Genomic DNA, 24,019 nt, shown 5'->3' with positions numbered 1-24,019 from the left:
CCCTAGAAGCGGCCCTACTTCTCTCTTGCATAGGTGATCTCTTAATTAAGAGTAACCCGCATTACTCTGCTCGATTTCTCGACGCATAGGAATCATTAAAAGTTTTTAGCTTAACCTCATCCATACGGGTATCACTGTTTTTTATCATAGGAATGGACTTGGGGAACTCCCCACAGTGATCCGAACTAATCTCTACAGTTTGGTTTTCCCTTTTGAACCTAGATCTTGGGATCTCCAGTCAGCTAGGTTGGGTATCCACTGTAGTGATTTATAATTTCCAATGGACTTTAGTCCCATTCCCTTCGATGATTTTTCAACTAACTCTCTGTTTAACCCTTTGGTTAAAGGATCAGCAATATTATCCTTAGACTTTACATAGTCTATAGAGATAACTCCAGTTGAAAGTAGTTTTCTAATGGTATTATGTCTTCGACGAATGTGTCTAGACTTACCATTATACATCTTGCTCTGTGCCCTGCTAATTGCATATTGACTATCACAATGTATACCAATCGCAGGCACAGGTTTTGTCCATCTAGAAATGTTCTCTATGAACTGGCGTAACCATTCTGCTTCCTCCCCACATTTGTCTAGTGCTACAAACTCAGACTCCATTGTGGATCTAGTTATAACTGTTTGTTTTGAGGACTTCCAGGACACGGCTGCACCCCCTAGCGTAAATACATATCCGCTAGTAGACTTTGAGTCTTTCATGTCAGATATCCAGTTCGCATCAGTGAACCCTTCTATAACAGCTGGGTATGATGTGTAGTGCAACCCATAGGTACGAGTATACCATAGGTATTTGAGTACTCTTACAATAGCTTGCCAATGCTTAGCTCCAGGATTACTCGTGTACCTACTTAGCTTATGAACCGCATAAGCTAGATCTGGTCTTGTACAACTTGTTAAGTACATTAGACTCCCAATTATTCTTGAATATTTTAATTGAGAAACACTTTCACCTTTATTCTTGGACAAATGTAAATTCATATCTACAGGAGTTCTGACAATTCCAGAACCTTCCTTGTCAAATTTCCCAAGAATATTGTCCACATAGTGTGTTTGACTTAACACTAGCCCTTCTGATGTTCTCGTAATTTTAATTCCTAAAATGACATCAGCAAGTCCCAAGTCTTTCATGTCAAACTTAGAATTCAACATGTCTTTAGTAGACTCAATCATCTTATCGTTGCTCTCAACGATAAGTATATCATCCACATACAGACATAGAATGATATATCAATTTTCAGTGTCTTTGACATATACACACTTATCACCTTCATTTATTCTAAATCCACTGGTGATCATCGCATTATCAAATTTCTCATGTCATTGTTTTGGTGCTTGTTTTAAGCCATATAATGACTTAACCAATCTGCACACCTTCTTACTCTGAGAAGGAGCAGAAAGACCTTCTGGCCGTTCCATGTAGATTTCTTCTTCTACATCTCCATTTAGGAAAGCCGTCTTTACATCCATTTGGTGTACTTCAAGTTTGCGCAACGCTGCAATTGCAAGTACCATCCGTATGGAGGTTATTCTCGTCACAGGAGAATAAGTGTCAAAATAATCCAAACCCTCCTTTTGCCTATAGCCTTTAATAACAAGTCTAGCCTTGTGCTTGTCTATTGACCCATCAGCTTTTAATTTCTTTTTGAAAATCCACTTGGAAGTCAAAGGCTTACACCCATGTGGCAAATCCACTAATTCCCAAGTGTGATTTTGCATGATGGAGTCAACCTCACTTTTGATTGCTTCTTTCCACATAGGACCATCAGTAGAGCTAACTGCCTCTTTGAAGGTACGGGGATCACCTTCAACCATATTTGACAGGAAGTCAGGTCCATAGGACTTTGCGGTCCTTGCCCTTTTACTCCGTCTAGGTTCAACCTCAGACTCAGATTTGGACTCCGACTCAGATTCTTGATTCTGAGCATCATCAGTTTCGGCTCGGTTGTCTTCACGTGCCCGTTTAGAAGAATTAAATTCCTCTCTAGACTTCTGTGGAAATACATTTTCAAAGAAAGATGCATTTCTCGATTCCATTATCGTATCCTCATGGATTTCAAGAATATTCGAATCGTGGACTAGAAATCGATAAGCCGAACTGTTATGTGCATATCCAATAAAGATGCAATCAACCGTTTTAGGCCCATTCTTCACCTTTTTAGGTTTAGAAATTTCCACTTGTGCCAAACATCCCCAAACTTTTAAGTATTTGTAGGATGGTTTTCTCCATTTCCATAATTCATATGGAGTTTTCTCTTCTTTCTTTTTGGGCACCTTATTTAAAAGGTAATTTGCCATTAGAATCGCGTCTCCCCACATGTTGGGTGGCATCCCAGAACTGAGTAGCATAGCATTCATCATATCCTTTAGAGTACGATTTTTGCGTTCTGCTACACCATTGGATTGTGGTGAGTATGGAGCAGTCTTTTGATGTATAATCTCATTCTGAGCACAAATCTTAGCAAATGACAATTCATACTCACCCCCTCGGTCACTTCTTAGTGCCTTAATTTTCTTGTTGAGTTGGTTCTCAACCTCATTTTTATAGAGAATGAACTTCTCTACGGCCTCACTTTTGCATTTTAGCAAATACACATAGCAATATTTCGTGATATCATCTATGAAGGTAATAAAATATTTATTATTCCCTCTAGATACCGTTGTTTTTAAATCACACACATATGTATGAATCAAATCAAGAGGTTCACTGTTTCTTTCAACACTTTGGAAGATGATCTAGTCAGTTTTGTCTCTACACAAGTTCATACTTGTGCATGTTAATTGACATATTATATTCTTCACTACCATAAATTAGGAAGACTCATATAGGTGTAATAACTAGTTTTTGACAATAAACAATCCACCACCCATGGCTCTATGTCAATTTCAGACAAAACACATTTGTCAACACTGAGTCTTATACTCATAAAACCCTTAAGAACATACATAAATTTATTCGATAATTTCAGTTATGTTCTACAGATCAATCCAAAAACTTGGCTTGGTTATACCATAGCTCTAAGTCATTTAGTCCCGAGTCATAATCACTGACTTTTTCCATGCTATCATCCGATATCATACAACAGAGGTTCATGTCAGAAACCTCCTGAGTGACGGCTTCAATCAGGTTTGCCTCCTTCGTTTTGTTCCTCTTCGGTTTGTTGCAGTCGACAGACTTGTGACCAGTCTTGTCACAGTTGTAACACTTGCCTTCAAACCTTGGCTTCTTGGAGATGCCTCCTTTCGGCCCCAGCTTGGACCCATGATACTTGCCTTTCTTGTTTTTGGAACCTTTACCATGTTCCATCATGTTTGCCTTGGCAGAGATATCATTGATCCATGCTTTCTTTTCGAATCCTCGGTTGTCTTCCTCAATGCGAAGTCTAACCTCTAGATCCTCTATGGTCATTTCCTTTCGCTTATGCTTTAAATAATTCTTGAAGTCCTTCTAAGCAGGTGGTAACTTTTCAATCGCACATGCCACTTGAAAATTTTCACCTAGTTGCATTCCTTCAGCGTGAATCTCATGCATGATTAGCTGAATCTCAGAGAATTGACTCATCACAGTTTTGAATCCACCATTTTATAATCAAGGAAGCGGCCCACGATAAACTTCATGGCGCCGGCATCCTCGGTCTTATATTTTTTCTCCAAGGATTCCCATAGCTCATTTGTCGTTCCCATGCTAATGTACACATTGTACAATGAGTCGGCTAGACCATTCATGATATAATTCCTACATAAGTAGTCGGAATTATTCCATGCATTCACAACAGCAATCTTTGCTTGATCGCCATGGTCATCTTCCTTGAACTCAGGAGCATTCTCTGTCAAAAATCTTGCCAGATTCAGAGTGGTCAGATAAAACATCATCTTTTGTTGCCACCTCTTGAAATGCAAACCGTTAAACTTCTCATGTTTTTCCCCATGGGATACTGAGACCGGTACAACGGGAGCAGTAGGCACAGTTGGCACCAAAGGTCCCTTGCCATTTCCAGAATTTTCTCCGTTAGTCATTTTTAGAAACAAAACACACACACAAGGTGTAAGTTTACTTGAAAAATTGTAGATAAATATCAAATACAAATTATATAAGCAATATCAAAATTAAACGTCTTAAGATTGTTATAAAGAACAGTGTTATATTGCATATATAATTTAATAGGCTGAATTATAAATAATTATAAATCAGAAACGAAGAACAAGAAAATAAATTCAACCAAAATACCGAACGATTGATGATGGAAGAACTAGTCGAGACGTGTGTGATACCACACTGTCCTTAAGACGTTTACGCCTCCTCTACCGGTGCAAGGATGTTTGGCGCTTGTCTCCCAGAATATAACGACTAAATGATTCTAGGAAGTTGCACTACTAACTAGAACCTTCAACGAACTCGAAATGTAGCTCTTTCTATCACCAGAGAAAAGCTAAGAATTTTGAGAGTTGCGAGAGGATTGTGTTTCGAATGGAATGATTTTACAATGAAAGGATTGTGGCTATTTATACTGTAAGGATTTGAAATCAGCAATTAATAAGATGGCTGTTATAGAAATCAAAAGATCATAACATATATGAGTTACATATGTTACAAATATTGATTTCAATTCTGTTATAATTCTCCATAACACACAATAACTCAGTTGTTACACAAAGGAAGAATTTGAACAGTCAAGAGAATTTGAAAAGTCAAAACCGAATTTTCGGAAATGCAAAAAGAATCTGCGTTCCGACCCTCAATTCAGTGTTGCATTCGTGTCCGCAGGTCGCACGGGCATACACGAGTTTCCCTTGTGACCTAGGATTTGCACCCCCCTTACGCGTGCGCGAGAGGGTAAAGGGGGCTTATACACTTTACAATCCATACACAATGGATTCTATATATTCTATATAAAGTCTTTTCAACACTTCTGTTTTCCAATGTGAGACAAATACATTTCTCTCATTCTAAGTAGCCATCTTTGAGTGACAATTTCTTATTCACCCACAAACCGAATTACACAAACAAACATATGATCTTGTAGCCCTCATTATGGAGAACTCAAATATATGTTCATCTTTGATTAATTATAAGTTTAACTTAATTTAATTAATCAATTAAACTTTAGTTTTAAATGGTTTTTCCAACCATTTTCCAACATAATCATCATTGACCGGGAAAGGAATGAATAACCACAGGGTTGCCACACACCCCACCATGTAATTCGTTTAAAACCTGTCAACCTGGCTCCGAGGCCAAATATTTGAGCTGGGGAAAATATTGACCGCACCAGTAAAGTTTACCATCTCAGACTATGTAAAGGGCGGCCTTACGTCGTAGATACTTCGTTTCGGTTTCGTCAATCAACAACTCTCCGGTTGTCAAGAATGTGATAAAGGGGTCCATCCACGATGGTGGGGGAGCTTACTCGATGGCGAAAATATCTGAATAGGGTCGGGAGATGCTTGACTATTCCAAAGTTTCCACATGAACGCCGAGCATCGCCACCTCCAGCTCAGAGGTAGCTAGTCGGGCAAGCGCGTCCGCTCTAGTATTCTTAGTTCGGGCGATCTGTTAAATTTAAAGTGGTTTAGTGACCCATCCGAATGTTGGTATGAGGTGAGCCGAGGCAGATTGGATTAATAGTTTTCATCAACCTGGTTGACCACCAATTCGGAGTCGCCCGGACGTTGGTGGCCTCCAACTCTCGACACAACTACATCTCGGCGATCAACGCCTCATAATCGATTGTATTGTTGGAGGCCTCGAACAAGAACCAGAGAGCATATGATATTCATTTCCCTCTAGGTCAATGATGATTACATCTGCACCGCTGCAGTTCTTGTTGACTAAGTCATCCACATAGAGTTCCCATACCGGCGCCGGAATGAACTCGGCAATGAAAACGGTTGCGACTAGCCCTTTCAGTGTTGGCAGGGGCCTGAACAGAATATCAAATACCCCAAGTTCAACCGCCCACTTTACTAATCGCTCGGACGTCTCCGGCTTCTGAAGTACCTGGCGGAGTGGTTGGTTAGTCAATACGTGGATAGTATGGGCCTAGAAGTATTGTCGAAGTCTTCGGGTGATGGTGATCAGTGCCAAGGCAAGTTTCCCGATCTGGGGTACCTGGTCTCGGGGCCGTTCAGACCTTTACCGATGTAATATACTGGGAGTTCCTTGCTCTCCTCCCCTTGACTAGGGCGGAACTTACCGTTGTCTGAGAAACCGCCAAGTATATGAGTAAAATTTCCCCAGGCATCGGGGTCGACAATGCCGGGACCGATCCTAAATATACCTTTATTCGGAGAAAAGTCGCTTCTTGTTCCGGACCCCATATGATATCGTTCTTATACTGGGTCCAGAGTAATAGGAAAACAATGTGCACCTGTCCGTCAGGCAGGAGATAAAACTGGTGAGGGCCACCACTCGGCTGGTGAGGCACGAGACCACGTTCCTAGCCGATGGCGATTTCATGTCCATTATTGCTTGGACCTTTTCGGGTTGGCCTCAATGCCTCTTTCGCTTACCATGAAACCTAAAAACTTTCCTCTAGCTACGCCCATCACACACTTGGCTGTATTCAACCGCATGCCGTAGTGGATAAGAATGGAGAAGATCTTGGCAAGGTTGACGACATGTCCCTTCAGCATTTTGCTCTTGATGACCATGTCATCCACATACACCTCCATTGTCTCGCCTATTTCTTTCTCAAACATCCGAGTGACCGCCCTCTAATAAGTTGCCCCAGCTTTTTTCAAGGAAAGGCAGATAGCAATACAAACCCTTATCAGTCAGGAAGGCAGTGTTCTCTTGATGGTCCGGGTGCATCTTGATTTGGTTGTAGCCTGAGTAGGCATCTAGGAAACTTAAGAGCCCAAAGCCGCCATCACGTCCTCCAGCTGGTCTATCCGAGTGAGTGGAAATCTATCGATCGGGCAAACCTGATTCAAGTTGGTGTAATCGACACACATCCGCCATGAGCTATTTGGCTTCTTAACCATCACCACATTAGAGACCCACCTGCGGTAGTCGACCTCACGAATGAATTTGATGTCTTGGAGTCACCTGACCTTGGCCTGGATTGCTTGATATTTCTCTTGATCAAAGGCCTGACGTTTCTAGCGCACCGGCCTTGACCCTTCTAAGACATTTAACTTATGGGAGATGAAGTCGGTGGAAATTCTGGGCATGTCCGCATTTGACCAGGTGAAGACGTGCTTATATTCCCAGAGGTACATCACCAGTTGGTTCCAAAGATTTGGTCCTAAACCCGTTCCGATACGAATCCTCTGGTCCAGATGCGCGTCCGACAAGCTTATCCATTCAGTCTCTTCGACTGTTGTTGGATGCTCCTGCAGGGGGTGCTTGGCAGCCTTATTCTTCTATACTTTCGAGAGCGCTCGCTCCACTATGGCCTCATCACGCGGGTCATCAATGGTCTCTAATGGAATTACCGGTAACATCTCATATGGTCCTTGTCCCGGTGAGATGAGGTCGAGATGGTTCTGAAGCGTATCGATCTCATCTCCTTTAATTGTCAGGATTCTGCCTGGGGTTGGCACCTTTAGCATAAGCATGTGCCCGACGATTATCCACTAGAGGCCCAACAGCACATCCCGACCCAGGATGACATTGTAGGAGGATGGACAGTCTACTATGAGAAACTGAGTGGTGATCCTCGTTTACTTCAACCCCGAACCAAGCGACATAGTCACACGGTTAGAGCAAAGGGACTGCACAACCTCTCCGGAAAAGCTGACCAACTGGTCATGATTATTGTAGAGTTTTGCCCAGTCTCGCTTGAGCTTGCGATAACAGTTGACGAACATAACACTAATCCACTAATGTCAACAACAAATCGATCTGGGAGGTCCGGATGGGTGCCTCCCCCATGGAGAATTGGATCATGTCCCAGGTACCCGTTGTAGCTTTAACACCTTGGCTAAGCTCGTAGAGCTTCCAAATTCTGCTGTCTTTTTGCCGATTTGTAGGGCGGAGGCCGTATCACCCCGCCGCGCAGGGTTGTTATTTTCCATGGATTTGTATGGCGTTGGCATTTGTCGCCAGAGACTTGTATCGATCTAGCCAACCGGTTCAGACCAGTTCCTCGATGACGGATTTTTGTGGCGCTCATTTATGTTGGCGTAAGACATGGTGAGCCTTGTGAAGACCTTTATCTAGGGAACCCACTGCTGTTCATACCCTGCTGCATCGCGACCTCGGGCGGGATACGGGTCAGCTCGATCTTGTCTCCCCTGGCAGTCTCAGTGTCTATCGCCTCTACTCCTATCCCAGGTGTCTTGCATGTTAGCTCCCTGGGGTTTGTCTAACATGTCCCACACGGACTAGCGACCACCATCCCAGGCATTGATTTGCGTGGATGAACCTGCTCCATTGGGATTTCCATAAGTGCGATACTCGGACTCCGTTCCCCGTGTCGCCATCTCTATCAACTATTCATAAGTTTTGGGATGATTCTCATTGATCTTGTTGAGGAAATCTCCCGGCCTGAGTGATTACTGGAACGCCGCCACGACAAGAACGTAATCCAGGTTATAGCACCGTGCCGTGGCGGTCTGCCACCGGGAAACAAAATCCCAGAGTTTCTCATCATTCATATACTTCATCTGAAACATAGAGCTGGTGTCGTGGTGAGCGTTGGCCTCCAAGATGAAACGGTTGAGAAATTTGCCCGTAGTTTACCACCGAGTTTGAGGGGAGATTGATGTCTCATCGGTAAGCGTTTCCTGAAGGCGTGGCACGACTGAGCGTTTATACACCGTGTGCTAGCTAAAGCAGACTGGAAGTTTTCCAATTGGGTCTACAATTCAAAACGCCCATTGTACTTAGTAACCTTTAGTGGTTTGTCCCCTGACGGTCGTCGCTCCGTTTGCACCACCTGGGTGAATAGGCTGGCTCGACTGCCATATCCCTCGTGCAACGGGCGAGGCGTGCCCTTTGCCTCAATCCGATCGACCATGTTGGTCAGCCGTTCCAAAGTATCACTCATACACAGTATGAGTTGAGTTTAAAGATATTGTGTGGGCGGACCCACCAGGACCTCTGGGTCGTTTTGGTCCATACCTGGATCCACCGCTTCCAGGTCTATGTATTGTGGTGCCAGGGGGCCTTTCCAACATAGCATTGATCAGAGGTTCGGTGACTAGCAATGTCTTGGGATGTGGCCCCGTACGTTGTGGGGTCGCAGGTGTTTCTGTCGCGACCAGTGTCCGTGTATCCGGGGTGTGCAACCGTTGTCGCACCGCTTCTAGGGCTTTATCTGCATTTATGCGACCTTCAAGAGCAGTTCAGAAGAGTTGTTGTTCTTTCTCTATTGCAGCTGAGTATGCCAGGGCGGCACACGTGGCAAGACACTCCAACTCCATCTCGGCTTGGAACCTCTTGTAATCTTGGAGTGCCAATTCTAGTGCGGCTTGGGGGTCCGTGAAGGGTACCCGAGACGACCCCTAGCCATGGTCTGAGAGTCAAGGAATGACCCCTGGCCCCGTGCCACGGGTCAGGGAACAATTTTAGGGAAAGCGTTGTGTCCGCCTCCCAGGGAAGGGACTGGCGAGGCGATAATGGATTTTCTTGCTCATTCGGAATCACCATTGAGTAATGCCGGAAAATTCTTGCTGACGAGGACCCACCTTCTAGCACCAAATGTTATGGGAGTCAAATGTCGGAGATCAATATTCTCGTAGCCTTGTATTCCTATGTGTCAGCTCAATGAGACCTGCACACAACACAAGTCAAATCACTGGCGGTGCGCCGGCCTTTGACCATCCGAAGCTTCAGTTAGTATCCGGTACGGAATAAGATCGAGAGTTAAGGACTTAGGAATATGTTACCTCTTTTAGGTGATTTAGGCAGCCTATTTATAGGTACATTGGGAAATGTGTCTAACTCTTCCTTCGGTGTGAGAATGTGCGCCAGTACATAGCGCCTATCATTTAAGCGAGCTACCGTGAGTGGCGTTAATGGTGATACCCAAGCAAGCAGAGGGGCTACCGGATCGGCTTGCCTACTTACTGGGTCTTCCAGGTCTCTGGCCACCGGTCCAGTAGCCGGAGTAGGGAGGGGATTAAGTTGGAGATCACCTCGTTCAAGGGGTGGTGTTAACAATATCCATATACCGTAATTCTATACATGATATCAGAAAAAAGGAGAGTTAGATTTAGAGATTTTTCAGATAGGCAAAGTTCTTATAACGATGATTGTGAAGAAACCAATTAGAGATCGATTGAATTGATCAATTAAACAGGAGGTGATGTTGCTGAGGGGGGATTGGTGTCAGAGGAGAGAACACTCATGAAAAAACGTATGTTGAAGATGTTGTTCCTTCATTCGAAAAGAAAGGAAAAATTTTAGTGTTTGAAAAGATAAAAACCAAGAAAGAAAATAAAAAAGAATTTTGATAATAATAAATTAAGTTTTGATGATAAAACTTGCCACATATTACAGGTTTTAAGTGGTTCCCCAAAATATGGGCTATCTAGCATTGCTCATATGAGTAGGTTGTCAATCATGCTGCAACTTAAGGTAGGTACTAGGTGGTTTCCCAAAATATGAGCTATCTAGCATTGCTCATATGAATAGGTTGTCAACTATAATCAAATTTGAGAAAAACACCAAGTTAATTTTTTTTAACTCAGATATAAGCCTGAGATCGGTTCCAAAATACTGATTATTTCTCAAAACCAGAACCGGAATCGAAAAAAAAATGGTTTGTATTTGGCACCATTTGCTTCCAGAACCGGAATCAAATCGAATCGCAAATATCGGGTTAGTTTCCAGGTTGTTACGGTTCCAAAAGTTTACTGTGATATATATTTATCTCCAAACCTTAAATAATAACCATATAAAATATCAACTTCAAAATGCAAATACATAACGTCAACAACCTCTTTAGTAAAATTACCCAATGATCAACAATTAACATACTCAATTATTTTCAAAAAAAAATTGAGAGAGAGAGAGAGAGAGATATTGCAAACCTAGAATAATTTGGATTATACGGAGTAAAAAAATAATAGAGGTAGTCATGGCGTAAGGCAAAGCGTACGGGGCTTTTCATTTGTGTAGGCCTTAATTTGGCTGTTGACCTTCAGCTCTCAGTGTTCACTTTTGAGTTGGATTTGCAATCGCTCATTCATGCTATCTCTGGGTCATCTTCATATCAATGATTGGTTTTAGTTTATATAGTGATTAGTAGAACTAAGAAGTAAAGAAAAGAAAGTGATGTAGCGACGAAAAATGTTTATTTTAGGGGTTTTTCTTATATAGTTGTAAAGACTCGGTTCTAACGGTTCTAAAATCATTTTCAAAAATAGGAACCGGAATCGAATCGAATCAGTTGTTTCGGTGCGGTTCCTCTAGGGTTAGTTTTTTTTTTTGAATCGAATCGAATCGACCATTTCGGTGCAGTTCTGACGGTTCGAAACAGTTCTCGGGTCTAAATTCTTAGACTTACTCAGATATCTGCATATTAAATACCTCAATAGATGTACATCAAAAGGCCTAGAGGATCAATGGGTATGAAAGCGCTAGAGGGTAAGAAGATATGCAAAGAAGAGCTGAACCTAACAAGAAAAAAAAACAAATTAAAGGGCAAAACCTTAGTTAACTACAAATCCTCTTCATGTTATATAATCATATATAACTTGTGTCTCCTGAACTGCAATGACAAATAAACAAAGAAGTCTTACAAAGTAGCTTGCATTATTCTGAAATCATTCCATTGAGAGTCATGAGAGTTGGCTTGTGTAATTTCTCCCTTTAAGGTTTAATTGTGGTAACTACCTCCCTTTTTTTATCATATGTAAAATCAAAACTCACTCCAAGTAGTAATCGAGTTAAAGAAGTTAATTAGATCTCTCAAATACTGACGACTATCCTTTAAAGTTGTTAAGGCAATTTTGATTTTCTTTTCACTCCACTTGTTACATCAACAACAGTTGTGCAACTATTTAAAATATAACACCGAACTTTTGTCAGGTCTTGGAAAACTCAATGCGGTAGAATAGTAGTGTTGAAACACTCTCCAAACATCCAAAAATTGAACTTGTAAGTAATGTTCTTGTGATTTTGGTCGATTAAGAATAATTTTTTGGGTTAAATGAGCAACCCCTTGAGCCTTAAGTATTCCATAGAAGTGTATCCTTCTCATGTATTCGCGGCGAGCATTCATCATACTTTGGTTGGGGATGAGCATAGTTGGCCATTGGTCTTCTTTCAATTCCCAACAATTAAAGCTTTCAAACTTGTCTCATTATAGTGAATTTCGTTATTTTCCCAACAACAACATAACACTTTACACTCATGAGTAGAGGAATTAAACACAAAATTCATGTTGTTAGTATACTCGGGTCCATCAGGGAGGTATAGCACTTGTTGGGCTGTAGTGTTTCTGATACAAAAAAACCCTATAATTACTCAGACTTCCCTCCAAAATCAACCCTCCATCAGTAGATATAATGTAATAGTCTATTCCACATAATTGATGATATTATTTACTTTGGGTCCACTAACATGCATAGTTTTATTATTGAGTTAGCACATCAAAACACGTCCTCACTATGGGAAACTGACCCTGCTCATATAAGCACAACTTCCATTCTCCCGCGGGTAATGTGACCTACCTGTCTGCTAGCTTCCTAGCCAGGCGTTACAATCTGCCCCCGTTAGGGAGCCGATGTCCTCGTCGCACACTTCCAGTCACAGATAGGCTCTAATATCATATGTAACAGCCCAAGTCACATAACTGAGGATATTATTAACTTTGGACCTACTAGCCCGCACAGTTTTGTTCTTGAGGTAGCACCCTAAAACGCGTCCTCACTATGAGAAGTTGACCCTACTCATATAAATACAGCTTCCACTCTCCGGCGGGCGATGTGGAATCCATGACCCATCTGCCTGCTAGCTTCTTAACCAGGCATCACATATAAACTCAAAGTTATGATGATACAAGTGATCCGTGAGATTACTTTGATTCAAATGTTATACAATGAACTCGTCATCTTGAATCAATGAACATCGTCGCTTGCACACACACTTGTATCGAGCAACAACTCGACTGGCAACCAGCTCAAAATCTCAATGATGGTAATCATGGTATCCCAAGGAAGTTTTGGGAGTTTTATGGCTCTCGACCTAGATCTTTGTTTCTTTTGTTCAATGTTGAGTTAGGAGTTAGGACTCGATCAGATGTGTTTTTCTCAGTCTCAAAATTTGCAAACGAACATCCACTTTATCGCCCAAATGATTCAAGTCATGTCTGATCCAACAATTCACGACATATATATTTATAGAATTTAACAAACCCTAATATGACTTTTATATAAGTTCTTGTATGTGCTTTCAATATGTTTTCTATAAATGGAGAAATTTTTAGATTGCTGACAGACAGGGCGAGTCCTAGGAATTTTGATGCCCAGTGTGGTAAACAATTTGGTGCCCATATACGACGTGCAATTAATATATAGATATTAAGTTATGAGACTTTTTATCAAATAAAATATAAAGTTATCTAATTAGGGTTGCGATGCAGTATACGTGTAATCCGCATCAAGATATCTACTTACATTTTCCAATTGCCTCGTACATCTAAAACTACCATAAAATGTTAGAATCAAATCACTTATAGAGATTATATAAGGATAAAATAAACATAAAATGTTTGAGAGATGAAAAATGATTAGAATGAATTGTCTATTTCTTTTGTAATTAGAATGATTAGAATGATGAAAAATAGATTGGCTAAATAACCATTAAAACCTAAGTTAAAAAGAAATTGTTGAATTTTAAAATTTTAAAGAATTGTCTCTTCAGTAAGATTTTTTGACATACACATCAAGAATGAAAATTACAAGATATTGATTTTTACTATAATACATAATTGTGGATTGAAGTGAAAGAGATCGTGTGTAATTATGGCCTTATGGGACCTAGCACTTGGATATTAATACACTACGTCTCTACTCGACTACTCCCCATTTTTTCCGATTACATATACATTTCTCTATATATATACATTTAACCATTGCAACCTCTTACCTGTGTGCCCCAATCTTAGTGATGCCCCGTGCGATCGCCCTGGGATAGGGCCGGGCACATATTCAAACTCCAACATCAACAGACTATATTATTGGATAATATTCTCAATGGCGGATCCACGTGTAGGCGAGTCTAGCCAGTCGACTAGGCTAAGTTTAGAGTTTAAAGGCGTGGAGTATGGAGTATTCTAGAGAAAAACGGTTTGAAATGGCAGATTTTGGTGAAGAAGACAGTTGCAGCGGCAAACACGTCTGTTTCTTTTTTGTTTCAACCCAAAATGACTACTCTATAATTATTAAACAGAAGCAGAACGACGTCGATTTGCAAACATAACAACAACAACAAAAATATATGCATGTGACCCGCGCATGACTACTTTCTTTGTTTTAAGTTTTAACTCTGTATCTTGAGTTCTTGACTAATGACTACCTTCTGCGTCTCTCCATCCCTGACCCCTTTAAAAAACACCAAACACCAATAATTAAATAAATCTCCCCTATGGACAGAAGTTTACTTCAATTAAGTAGTGCTTGATTCGATTCTCTTATTAATATCAATTTTATCATTCTTATGTTTAAACTTCTGATTTCATTTTTTTTTCTTTTTTTCATTGGTTATTTAAATGTTCCATTATGATGCAAATTTGTTGCCTGTGATAATGAGATTGAATGTTATAATTTAGTGTTACCAAAATGTGAAATCGCACCGTAGAGATATACCTCTCGTTGTTAATTGAAAAATTCTACTATATTTTTATTTTTTGAATTAGAATGGATTATATTTTCCGATAACAAATAAATTTTCTTGCCTTACTTAGCAAAATTTTCTAGATCTACCACTGAATATTCTCGAAGTCGATCGTCATCGAGATCAGTTTTTGGTTCAGACTTTACAAACCAATCTGCATGATATTGTGCAGCTAGCCAACTGTGTCATCTTTGTTCAGAAGGAAAGTCAACTGACAGTGTAGGTAGATTTTGAGATTTTCCTTCCTGGTATGTGGAGCCATGATCAGTTTACAGTTTTGTAGAAGTAATCCTCTAGTAGGCTATTATAATATCATAATTAGGCAGCTAAACTTCTATTTCCACTTTCGTATTCCCTTCCCGTCCCGTTGTTAAATTTTAACATTTGACACTTGTTGCCTACTAAGCTTCACAACCTCTTACCTCTCCTAATAGAGTTTGATGAGAATTCTAACTAAATTTGAACTCACATGTAATCAATGTTCTAAATATCCCGATATATGTTCGATATATCGATGATATATCCCCAATATTAAGAAAACGATACGATAAGTTGTTCATCAGTCTATTATATCGGTCAACCCGAAAAAATCAAGTCAAATGACGAAATATTGGGTCAAACCGAGTTTGACCCGATATATCGGTGTTTTTTTAAAAATTATTTTAAGAAAATGAAAGTTTCGTCGATAGCATTCGATGACAAGAGAGTTTATGATAAATGATCACCTCTATTTTTATTAATTAATACTATTTATGTATTTTATTGTCAAAACAATTAAATATTTTTATGAAGTTTATTTAGTACATTTACTTCTATAAGTTTTAATTTCTCAAGTTTATTTGGTATATTTTGATGTATATGTTTATAAATATATTAAATTTAATTAAAAATGAGTAAAAACGATAAATCTGATATATCTCGATATATCTTTATTTACAAAACCGATACGATGCCGATAACCGCTATTTAAACCATTGCCTATAATTTGTGATGATAAAAAAAACAACAAATTTGAGAAAATACAAGACGTCGGAAGAATTTCAGAACACAGACCGGAAATTGGTGACTCAAGCAGCCGTGCACTAGTAAGCAAGTTTATATGAATATGATTCACTAAATTCATAAACAAATTAAACAAGATGTGATTTTTGATTAGTTCTACAACAAAGCCCAATCGATACAATGATCATGATGTACCAAACGACAACAGAATTGAAAACCAATTAAATTACACTCTGAGAGAGGAAGAGGAAGTTATAGCTGGGTTTAAACCATATATATATATATATATATATATATATATATATATATATATATATTGTGTGTCGTTTTGTGCTTCAAATTAAAACACATTGTTTCCTTGCAAGTTACAAGTTACAACTATATCCTATGACTTCTCTTCATTTTTGGTCGATTATATCCTATGACCACTGTTTATTTTGGCTCGATTATATCTTATGACTTCATACACATAGATATATACACATGATCAATGATAGGGGTGAAATTCAGCCCAAACGGTTCGGTTTTAGGCTCAAACCTTAAACTGAACTGAAAATAAAATTCAGTCCAGTTCAGTTCGGTTCTCGGTTTACGGAGAGACCAAACTGAAAACTGAACTGAACAGTTCGGTTTAGTTTTTTTTTTCAATTTTTTTCGGTTTTTTTTTTTACAAAAAAAAAATCTGTAAAAGTCCAAGTTATACAAGGATATGAGCTCCCAAGTTGTATCAATACAGAATTCATAAAATTTACTTAAGTATATCCAAATCAAACTATATTTATTGTGGTCCAAGTTGGAATTGATAAAGTTAATATTCATAGTCCAGATTCTAGAACTCCAAATTAATAAGCTCACAATATAGACATAAAAAATTTCTCTTGAGCTGTTTTCATTGCCACATGCCCTCATATTCCTCAAGCCCTTGGAGTGGTGTTATGTTGCCACCATTCTCAAAAGAAGATGTTGCTCTTGTAAGACTGCAACAATGACCATACTTGTTAAAATATTTTAGAGCTCGTGAACAGTAACTACAATTCTATAAATGCACAACCAGAAGAACATTGACATAAGATCAATATATCGTACAAGATATGCTGAATAAACACAAGTAAAAGAAACATGGCTTTTATAATCAATTTGTCAAGTGAGTATCAGGTTTTTATCCAAACAACTTTCATATAATTGCTCAAATATTAAATCAAATCAGCTGATGTAAAACGCAAGTGCAGTTAGTTGCAGAAAACACCATTATTGATACTTAATTACTTGATCAGTAATGACCATACCCACTGATCAAACTCCAAAGCCCAGACCACACTATCATTTGCACAGTAATAAGTATCATTCTCAATTACAACTAATGGCCTAATTCACAATGGCATCTCCAAATTTCAATTTGTTTCAACTCAATTCAAATTGATTGCAATTCAAAAATCCAACCACACTCGAATTCAGCATATCTCGTGAACATTAACTATAATGAGAAAGTCCATAACCCTACTAGTAGTTATAGAAAAACAGGCTATCAAATTGACTCAAGTCTTTGAGAGAAAGAGAACAAGCTTCTGTTTCATCATCAATAAGACCAATTTATAAATAACTACAAATTAAGCTTCTGTACATATATGGTTAATAAGGAATGTCATGTATCACTTTTTTCTTTGTTTCAAAAGAGTCTTGGATTTTTCAATTGAGGATTCCACAACACAAAATACATCCAAAACTCAACTTGGGTAACTCCCAAATCCATAAAATATGAAAATTTACCAAAGCTAGCCCCTTTGGACAGTGTGGAGCTCCGGCTGCTTCTGCCATAGTGATTAAGATGAAAACAATCAGGAAATTTTTGAGGCTCTCAACTATAAGTAGTATCTTTTTATTGATCAAACAGATAAGTAGTTGATTAAGATGAAAACAATCAGGAAAATTTATTATAAATCCAAAAGCCAGGCAAACATGATTAAAGTTATAAACGTGGACGCAAATGCTAAATATACATAGTACTACATTTCATTAATTAAAGCAGTTAGAATTTTGTTCCTAGGAAATAAGTTCATAAACCAGCTGGTAAACAAGCAGTCTAAAGTTCCCAACTTATGCAAATATCACCGATAACAACAAGTAGACGATGAGTTTCTATTAGACAGTTAATATAAGAGAGATTAAGTACCTTTCTAAGTCATGATCATACAACACAGAGTTATCACCACTGGTTCGATACAAAGGCAAACCCAGTCTCCCAATCAATGGAGCCAAGAGATTCTCGATACTTACTCCATGAAACCTAAAACATACAACCACAATATTAACCACAAAACTCTCACCGACAATTTCCAAATTCATATTCCTCAACTATCAGCTTACCATGATGCACCCAAGTCAACCGGAAACCCAAACAAGTAATCAGTGTGAACTCGACCACCAAGCCGATCCCGAGACTCCAATTACACAATCTGATTTCTTCTGGGATTTCTGATGTGTGTGCCTCTTTTTGGCTTTCTTACCTAATTAGAAAACTTGCAAAAACTATCATAAGTTTCAAATCAATAAATTACAAACAACAATCCATATATATTATAACACATTGAACTGAACATAAAAGCTCATCAGCAAATAGACCAAGACAGGTATGAGTTGATTGGGCAGAAGAAATGGGATTAGGGTTTTACCTGGAGGAGAGATATGATGAGGGATAGTGGAGCTCTATGGCGCCAGGGATAGTGGAGATCGGCAGCGTCGAGGAGTGGACCTCGTCGGCATCAGGGAGTAGATCTCGCTCGGGCGGCTCGGCGTCGAGTTTGGTTGACTGGGTTGAGGTCTGAGGCCAGTGAGGCGTCGAGGAGTCCAAGTCTCGAGAAGAAGAGGAGTCAGAGACTTGGAGGAGAGTCAAAAGAGTAGGAGACGAGGACTGTGAGGTGCGCTGGTGCGGGAGAGTGGTAGAGATTCGGGATTTCGGGAAACGGTGGAATAGGAACTGAGGAGTGAGGAGTCGACTCGAGGGTTTTCGTTTTGGGTAATAGGGATTAGGGGAAAATGGAAACGACGTCGTTCCATTCTTTATAGGGATTAGTGGTAGAGATTCGAGATTTCCGTTCGGTTCGGCCTAAACGGTTTGGGTCGACGTCGTTCCACTAATTATAGGGATTAGTGGTAGAGATTCGGGATTTCGGTTCGGCCTAAACGGTTCGGGTTGACCCGCGAATTGAAATCGAATTGAATTTTTTTTCAGTTTTTCGATTTTTTTTTTCAGTTCGATTTTCTCTTCGGTTCAATTTTTTTTCAATTTCAGCTCGATTTTTCGAGTCAGTTCTCGGTTTTTCAGTCCGGAGTGCCACCCCTAATCAATGATACAATATATATATTTTACAGAAATGACATAATATCTAGTTGTAATTAAATATGACATGATTTATATCCAAACTCCAGTGTCCCATCACTCCCATGCAGCCATGCTATTCTTTGTCCACAATCCACGTTAGCCCGGTAGGAGTTCCATGTGGGACCCACCATACACAGTCAGCCCTTATCCAAGACTAAAAAACCGCTTTCCATAAAACAACCAGTCAAACCCATTAGTCCCCCCTCCCAAACCCGACCCGGCCCAAGTCCATGCTCACCCTCGATTGGACTATAACCGTGGGGCAGAATCCATGTGTCAAATCCGCATGCGCCGCGTGTCCAGCTCGTGGATTTTTGCCTCCATTTTCGGGCAACTAGCCGTCGATTTCACGCCGGTGGGATTCTCTACTCGTATTTTTTGCCCTATAAATACCCAACTCAAAATGCCACCAAATCTACATATCAAAATACAAAACAGAAAAAATATCCTAATCCCGCAAAAATGGAATTGACCGAGCTGATACCCGGTTTGCCCGAAGAAATCGCGTACGAGTGTCTGACTCGGCTGCACTACTCGGCCCACGGAGTCGCCTCCCGAGTCTGCCGCCGCTGGGAGCACCTCATCAAAAGCAGAGACTTCTACAACTACAGAAAGCAATCCGGCCTCACCCACAAGGCCGCTTCTCTAATCCAAGCGCTTCCGGTCCGACCCGGGTCGAAGCAGGCCGGGCCCGTCGTCTACGGAATCTCCGTTTTCGACCCGGAGAGCGGGGAATGGGCCCGGGTCGACCCGGTTCCGAAGTACCCGGAGGGGCTGCCGCTGTTCTGTCAGGTGACAAGCTCGGAGGGGAAGCTGGTGGTGATGGGCGGGTGGGACCCGGCGAGTTACCACCCGGTGAGGGACGTGTTCGTCTACGAGTTCACGACGCAGCGGTGGAGCAGAGGGAGGGAGATGCCGGAGGTCCGGTCGTTCTTTGCCGCCGGGGAGATGGACGGCCGGTTGTACGTCTCCGGCGGGCACGACGAGAGCAAGAACGCGCTGAGGTCGGCGAGGGTTTATGACGTCAGGGCTGACGAGTTGAGTGGGATGAGTGAGGAGCGAGACGAGTGTGAGGGGATTGTAAACGGGTCGTTGTTTTGGGTGGTGAGCGGGTACGGTACGGAGAGTCAGGGGGAGTTTGTGGGGAGCGCGGAGGTTTATGAGATCGGGTCGGGTCGGTGGAGGCGGGTCGAGGACGCGTGGAGGGCGGGGGAGTGTCCGAGGTCGAGCGTGGGGATTGGGAAGGATGGGAGGTTGTTTAGTTGGGGGGAGAGGGATTCGGCGGTGAGATGTGGGCCGTGCGGGGTGGAATTGGGTAAGTGGGCCTTTGTGTCCGGGTCGGGTTACCAAGGTGAACCGCATGGGTTTTTTTTGCGGGAAGGGGAAAATGGGAAGCTGAGGAAGGTGGATGTGTGTGAGGACTTCTCTGGGTTCGTTCAGTCCGGTTGTTTTGTGGAGATATGAGTGTTGGCTTCGCCTTTTAGAAGCACTTTCCTTGTTGCAATAGGAAGAGCTGTGTAAAAGCATTGAAGTATTTTAACATCATGTAAAATATGTTACCAATCTGATTCCATTTTTGGCAAGCATAAAGTATATACACCAGTGTAAGAAGTACAAGTGTACAACCATGCTTCTGTTAATTCATACAGTGTGAGTGTGAGTGAGAGTAAATAGACTATATGTCTGAACGATTGGGGGGAGACAAGCCAGACCTTCGAATACAATGTACTGAACGCTTGTGTTTCTGTAGTAGGAACAGAACAGGGAGTCGTGTTAGATTTCTGAAGCCAGTATCGCAGTTCGCTTCACTTTCAGGGCAAATAGCAAGTCACAAAATTTAGTAATTGATGAACAAAAAATATTCATTCCAAAATATTCAAACAGAATGTTGATCATAAAACAAGCCTGAACAAAATAGTACTAGAACACAACGACAGCAGCTGGTACAAACAATACATCTCACAGGACACATGGTACCCATTTTATTCATACCACAAATTCTAACGTAAGATTCTAGCTCCTGATCAGGTAATCAATCTATTGAGTACCCTAGCGAGAGTAGTCCAAACTCTGACTGCGGCTCCTGCCCTAGCGAGAGTAGTCCAAACTCTGACTGCGGCTCCTGCTATAAGTCCGACTTCGGCTACGGCTACGGCTCCTTGAATAATAGGGAGACCTTGAGTATGATTGCTCCCGGTACCTCCTATCTCTTGGAGAGATCGATCTGTAACAAAATATTTAAAGAAAAACCATCATCAATTCCACTATCTTTAGATACAATTTTCCACCAGTCCCGATGGACAATAGGTAAGTTTAAAAACATATAAATTACCACATACCTTGAGTACCTCCTTCTCCTGGAGGAGGGTGAATAATAATCTGGACTTCGAGAGTAAGTTCGAGAATAGCGTGGTGAACGAGAATAACCGCTCCTCCTACTGTCATATGACCGACCCCTGATGACAGACAATTTCAAGCCATTAGACAAATTTAAGTAATATTCCTCAACTAATAAGTAACTTTTTTTTACTAGTCCTCGATAGTTTCATTTCCCAAGTTATATAGACGATGTGATCATTTGATGCACTGTTCAACTAGTTCAAGTAAAAGTCATCAAAGGTGGATATCCAAATCAAACTTTCATCAAATATATCTTACCGTGCTCTCATCTCTGAAGGTTTCTTTCTATTCTCCTCAGCAAACACAACGGTCAATTCCCGGCCAAAAAGAAAGTGCCCATCCATATGATACTTGGCATCTGCTGCATCAGCAGGGTCTACAAACTGAACAAATCCAAAGCCACGTGGATCCCTGCACCATTATAAAATTTAAATTATAACAGTCATCACACAATATCTATTCACTACTTAACCAACTGATAAAAGATCCAAACTCCACCAGGTTTACACTGATAACTCAAAGCAAATATAATTTACCAAGAGTTATCAAACATCAAGTCAAAACATCTTGTGGCCGCTAACCTTGTTGGAGTTCTGCAAGACTTCCAACTTCTTCTCAATGTATACAAACCAAGTTTCTTCAAATCTTCATGTACCAATAAGACAATCTTGACAGCTTTTATTTACTTCATTGGTCTCTTCAACACAATAGTCTTACTACTTCAATCTTCTCTTGAACACAGTTCTCCTATTACTTTCATTCTTCTCTTCAACACTTTCAATAAAACAACCAAATTTCCACAACGCGATTGTAACTAAGGAGGTAAAGAAGACAAAAGGAACTTGAATCTCAGCAATAAATCTCACCATCTCACAAACATACAAATAAATATGCACCACCATACTACCAACTCCTAATAACATAAGCATATTGTGTTTCCAGACATCCTAATTTCCGAAAATGAAAAGCATGCTCACCCAGTATAATAATCCCTTGGCAAGTAAATGTCCTTGAGCGGACCAAATTGCCCAAACGGTCCACGTAAATCCTCTGGCCTGCAAATCACACACAACTTATTAGCCCCACAATCAACACAATATCCTTGACCAAAATCCAATTACAAATATCTAAATTCAGCACAAAGATCATTACTGTAATCAAATAAAGTTGCAAAATTTATACACATATAAGTTTATATTTCACACCATATAAGTTTCTATATCAATCGAAAACCCGAACAGAAAAAACCAACAAACGAAAATTCGAATCCTACTGATCTAACACCTCAATTGCACAAATCTAATTCAAGAAATTCCCAACTGATGCAACCAACCCCTATTACACAAGCTTAGATCAATAATTGACGCAACAATCTTAAAACAATACAGAAAATTATTAAATGATGACACACCGGCAATCATGGCGAAGATTGCGGACCAAGAGACTGGTGTCAAGGTCCCTCCCGCGGCCTCCTCCGTAGCGGCCTTTAGGGCTGGGGCTACGACGTCGCCTGCTGCTGTAACCCCTGGGCTGTGGTGAAGGGCTGTAACTGTAGCTTCCCCCCCTCATTTTTCTCTAACCTTTTACAACAAACCCCGACAAAACTGAATCAAAAAATCGTTAAGAAATTGGTGTTTGGAGTCAAATTTAAAAAGGAAGGTACCGTACTTGTGGAGATTGGGCCGTCAGGCGATCGGAGACAAGAGCTTTGCGATTGAACGGTTGTGGCTTCGGCTATCACAGAGATTGGCCTTTTAAATATAGTGACGTTCGAGAAGGTTCTTGCTGTGGGGTTTGTGTTACTCTACTCTATATGTTGTTTATATTGATGAGGATTCAGTTTGGTGAATTTGCCATTCGTTGTAGTTATGTATAACAGAAGGTCCCTGCCGTTCTCATAGATTTATTTTCAAAATTATGAAACCGTCGTTCACAACATGCGAGTACGTTAGATACTATGATGCACATACATGCTACACGGAGACAGACATGTGACGACACGCTACACGGACACATACACGTGACGACACGCGTAAATACAGTTTGATACGTGAATTAGTTTTCAGACACGCCTTGGACAACGAATTGATTTTCAGACACGCGTGTATCGGCATAGGGCGGGCAATCAAAGAGAAAACAGTGGGGGTTATTATTGCATCTTCTCTGATAGAATCGCGATGCAACCTATGCCAAATTGTGTTTTATTTGACGTGTCCACGTATTGTATTGTGTCCGTACTTCTCACTTAGACGTGGTATTGGAGAAATTGATATTGACACCTCAAGTGATGATGCTGATGTGCTTAAGATCACATTTATGCATTACAAGCAAACGAGACACACTTTTGAGATTCGTCTATGGTGCAGCGCTGCATATCATACATACCGAATCAGACGGTGGATAGAGGGTGTCTTGAAATGTACATGAGATATGTGAAG

General features: G+C 40.6%; 2 protein-coding genes and 1 long non-coding RNA gene across 5 annotated transcripts; 1 reads left to right on the top strand and 2 right to left on the bottom strand.

The window, feature by feature from the left end:
• Positions 1 to 16,519: 16,519 nt before the first annotated feature.
• LOC126799957 (uncharacterized) lies at positions 16,520 to 18,806 on the bottom strand. 2 transcript variants are annotated; one of them, XR_007672670.1, is made up of 5 exons: positions 18,472 to 18,806; positions 18,167 to 18,306; positions 17,973 to 18,086; positions 17,570 to 17,610; positions 16,520 to 16,779 (listed from the first exon to the last, which is right to left on the bottom strand). It is a non-coding gene; the product is annotated as an uncharacterized LOC126799957 (long non-coding RNA). The 2 variants fall into 2 exon arrangements; XR_007672671.1 differs by lacking the exon at positions 17,570 to 17,610.
• Positions 18,807 to 19,588: 782 nt separating this feature from the next.
• LOC126797626 (F-box/kelch-repeat protein At1g15670-like) lies at positions 19,589 to 20,764 on the top strand. Its single transcript, XM_050524295.1, has one exon. It carries the CDS (start codon positions 19,644 to 19,646, stop codon positions 20,643 to 20,645), a length of 1,002 nt encoding a protein of 333 aa, XP_050380252.1. The 5' UTR covers positions 19,589 to 19,643; the 3' UTR covers positions 20,646 to 20,764.
• A 238-nt stretch (positions 20,765 to 21,002) lies between these two features.
• On the bottom strand, positions 21,003 to 23,367 carry LOC126797627 (serine/arginine-rich SC35-like splicing factor SCL33). Of its 2 annotated transcripts, XM_050524297.1 has the most exons (7): positions 23,250 to 23,367; positions 22,993 to 23,161; positions 22,559 to 22,636; positions 21,840 to 21,992; positions 21,521 to 21,637; positions 21,308 to 21,405; positions 21,003 to 21,268 (listed from the first exon to the last, which is right to left on the bottom strand). In XM_050524297.1, the coding sequence occupies exons 2-7, from the start codon at positions 23,148 to 23,150 to the stop codon at positions 21,231 to 21,233; spliced, it is 642 nt and encodes a 213-aa protein (XP_050380254.1). In that variant the 5' UTR covers positions 23,151 to 23,161; positions 23,250 to 23,367; the 3' UTR covers positions 21,003 to 21,230. The 2 variants fall into 2 exon arrangements, with proteins under 2 accessions (XP_050380254.1, XP_050380253.1); XM_050524296.1 differs by having other exon boundaries at positions 21,003 to 21,405.
• Positions 23,368 to 24,019: the final 652 nt, after the last annotated feature.

The sequence above is a fragment of the Argentina anserina genome, chromosome 6 (genome assembly GCF_933775445.1).
Source record: "Argentina anserina chromosome 6, drPotAnse1.1, whole genome shotgun sequence".
Classification (NCBI taxonomy): domain Eukaryota; kingdom Viridiplantae; phylum Streptophyta; class Magnoliopsida; order Rosales; family Rosaceae; genus Argentina; species Argentina anserina.
Note: the sequence above shows the minus strand (reverse complement) of the source record. Positions and strands in the feature narration are given on the sequence as shown.

Excerpts from the sequence above, each read along its gene's own strand:
- LOC126797627 (XM_050524296.1), bottom strand. The coding sequence starts at position 23,150 with ATGAGGGGGGGAAGCTACAGTTACAGCCCTTCACCACAGCCCAGGGGT. Across the intron at positions 21,993-22,558 it reads CCAAGGGATTATTATACTGG|GGATCCACGTGGCTTTGGAT; the intron begins GTGAGCATGCTT and ends ATAATGGTGCAG. Across the intron at positions 21,406-21,520 it reads AGGAGAAGGAGGTACTCAAG|ATCGATCTCTCCAAGAGATA; the intron begins GTATGTGGTAAT and ends ATTTTGTTACAG.
- LOC126797626 (XM_050524295.1), top strand. The coding sequence starts at position 19,644 with ATGGAATTGACCGAGCTGATACCCGGTTTGCCCGAAGAAATCGCGTAC.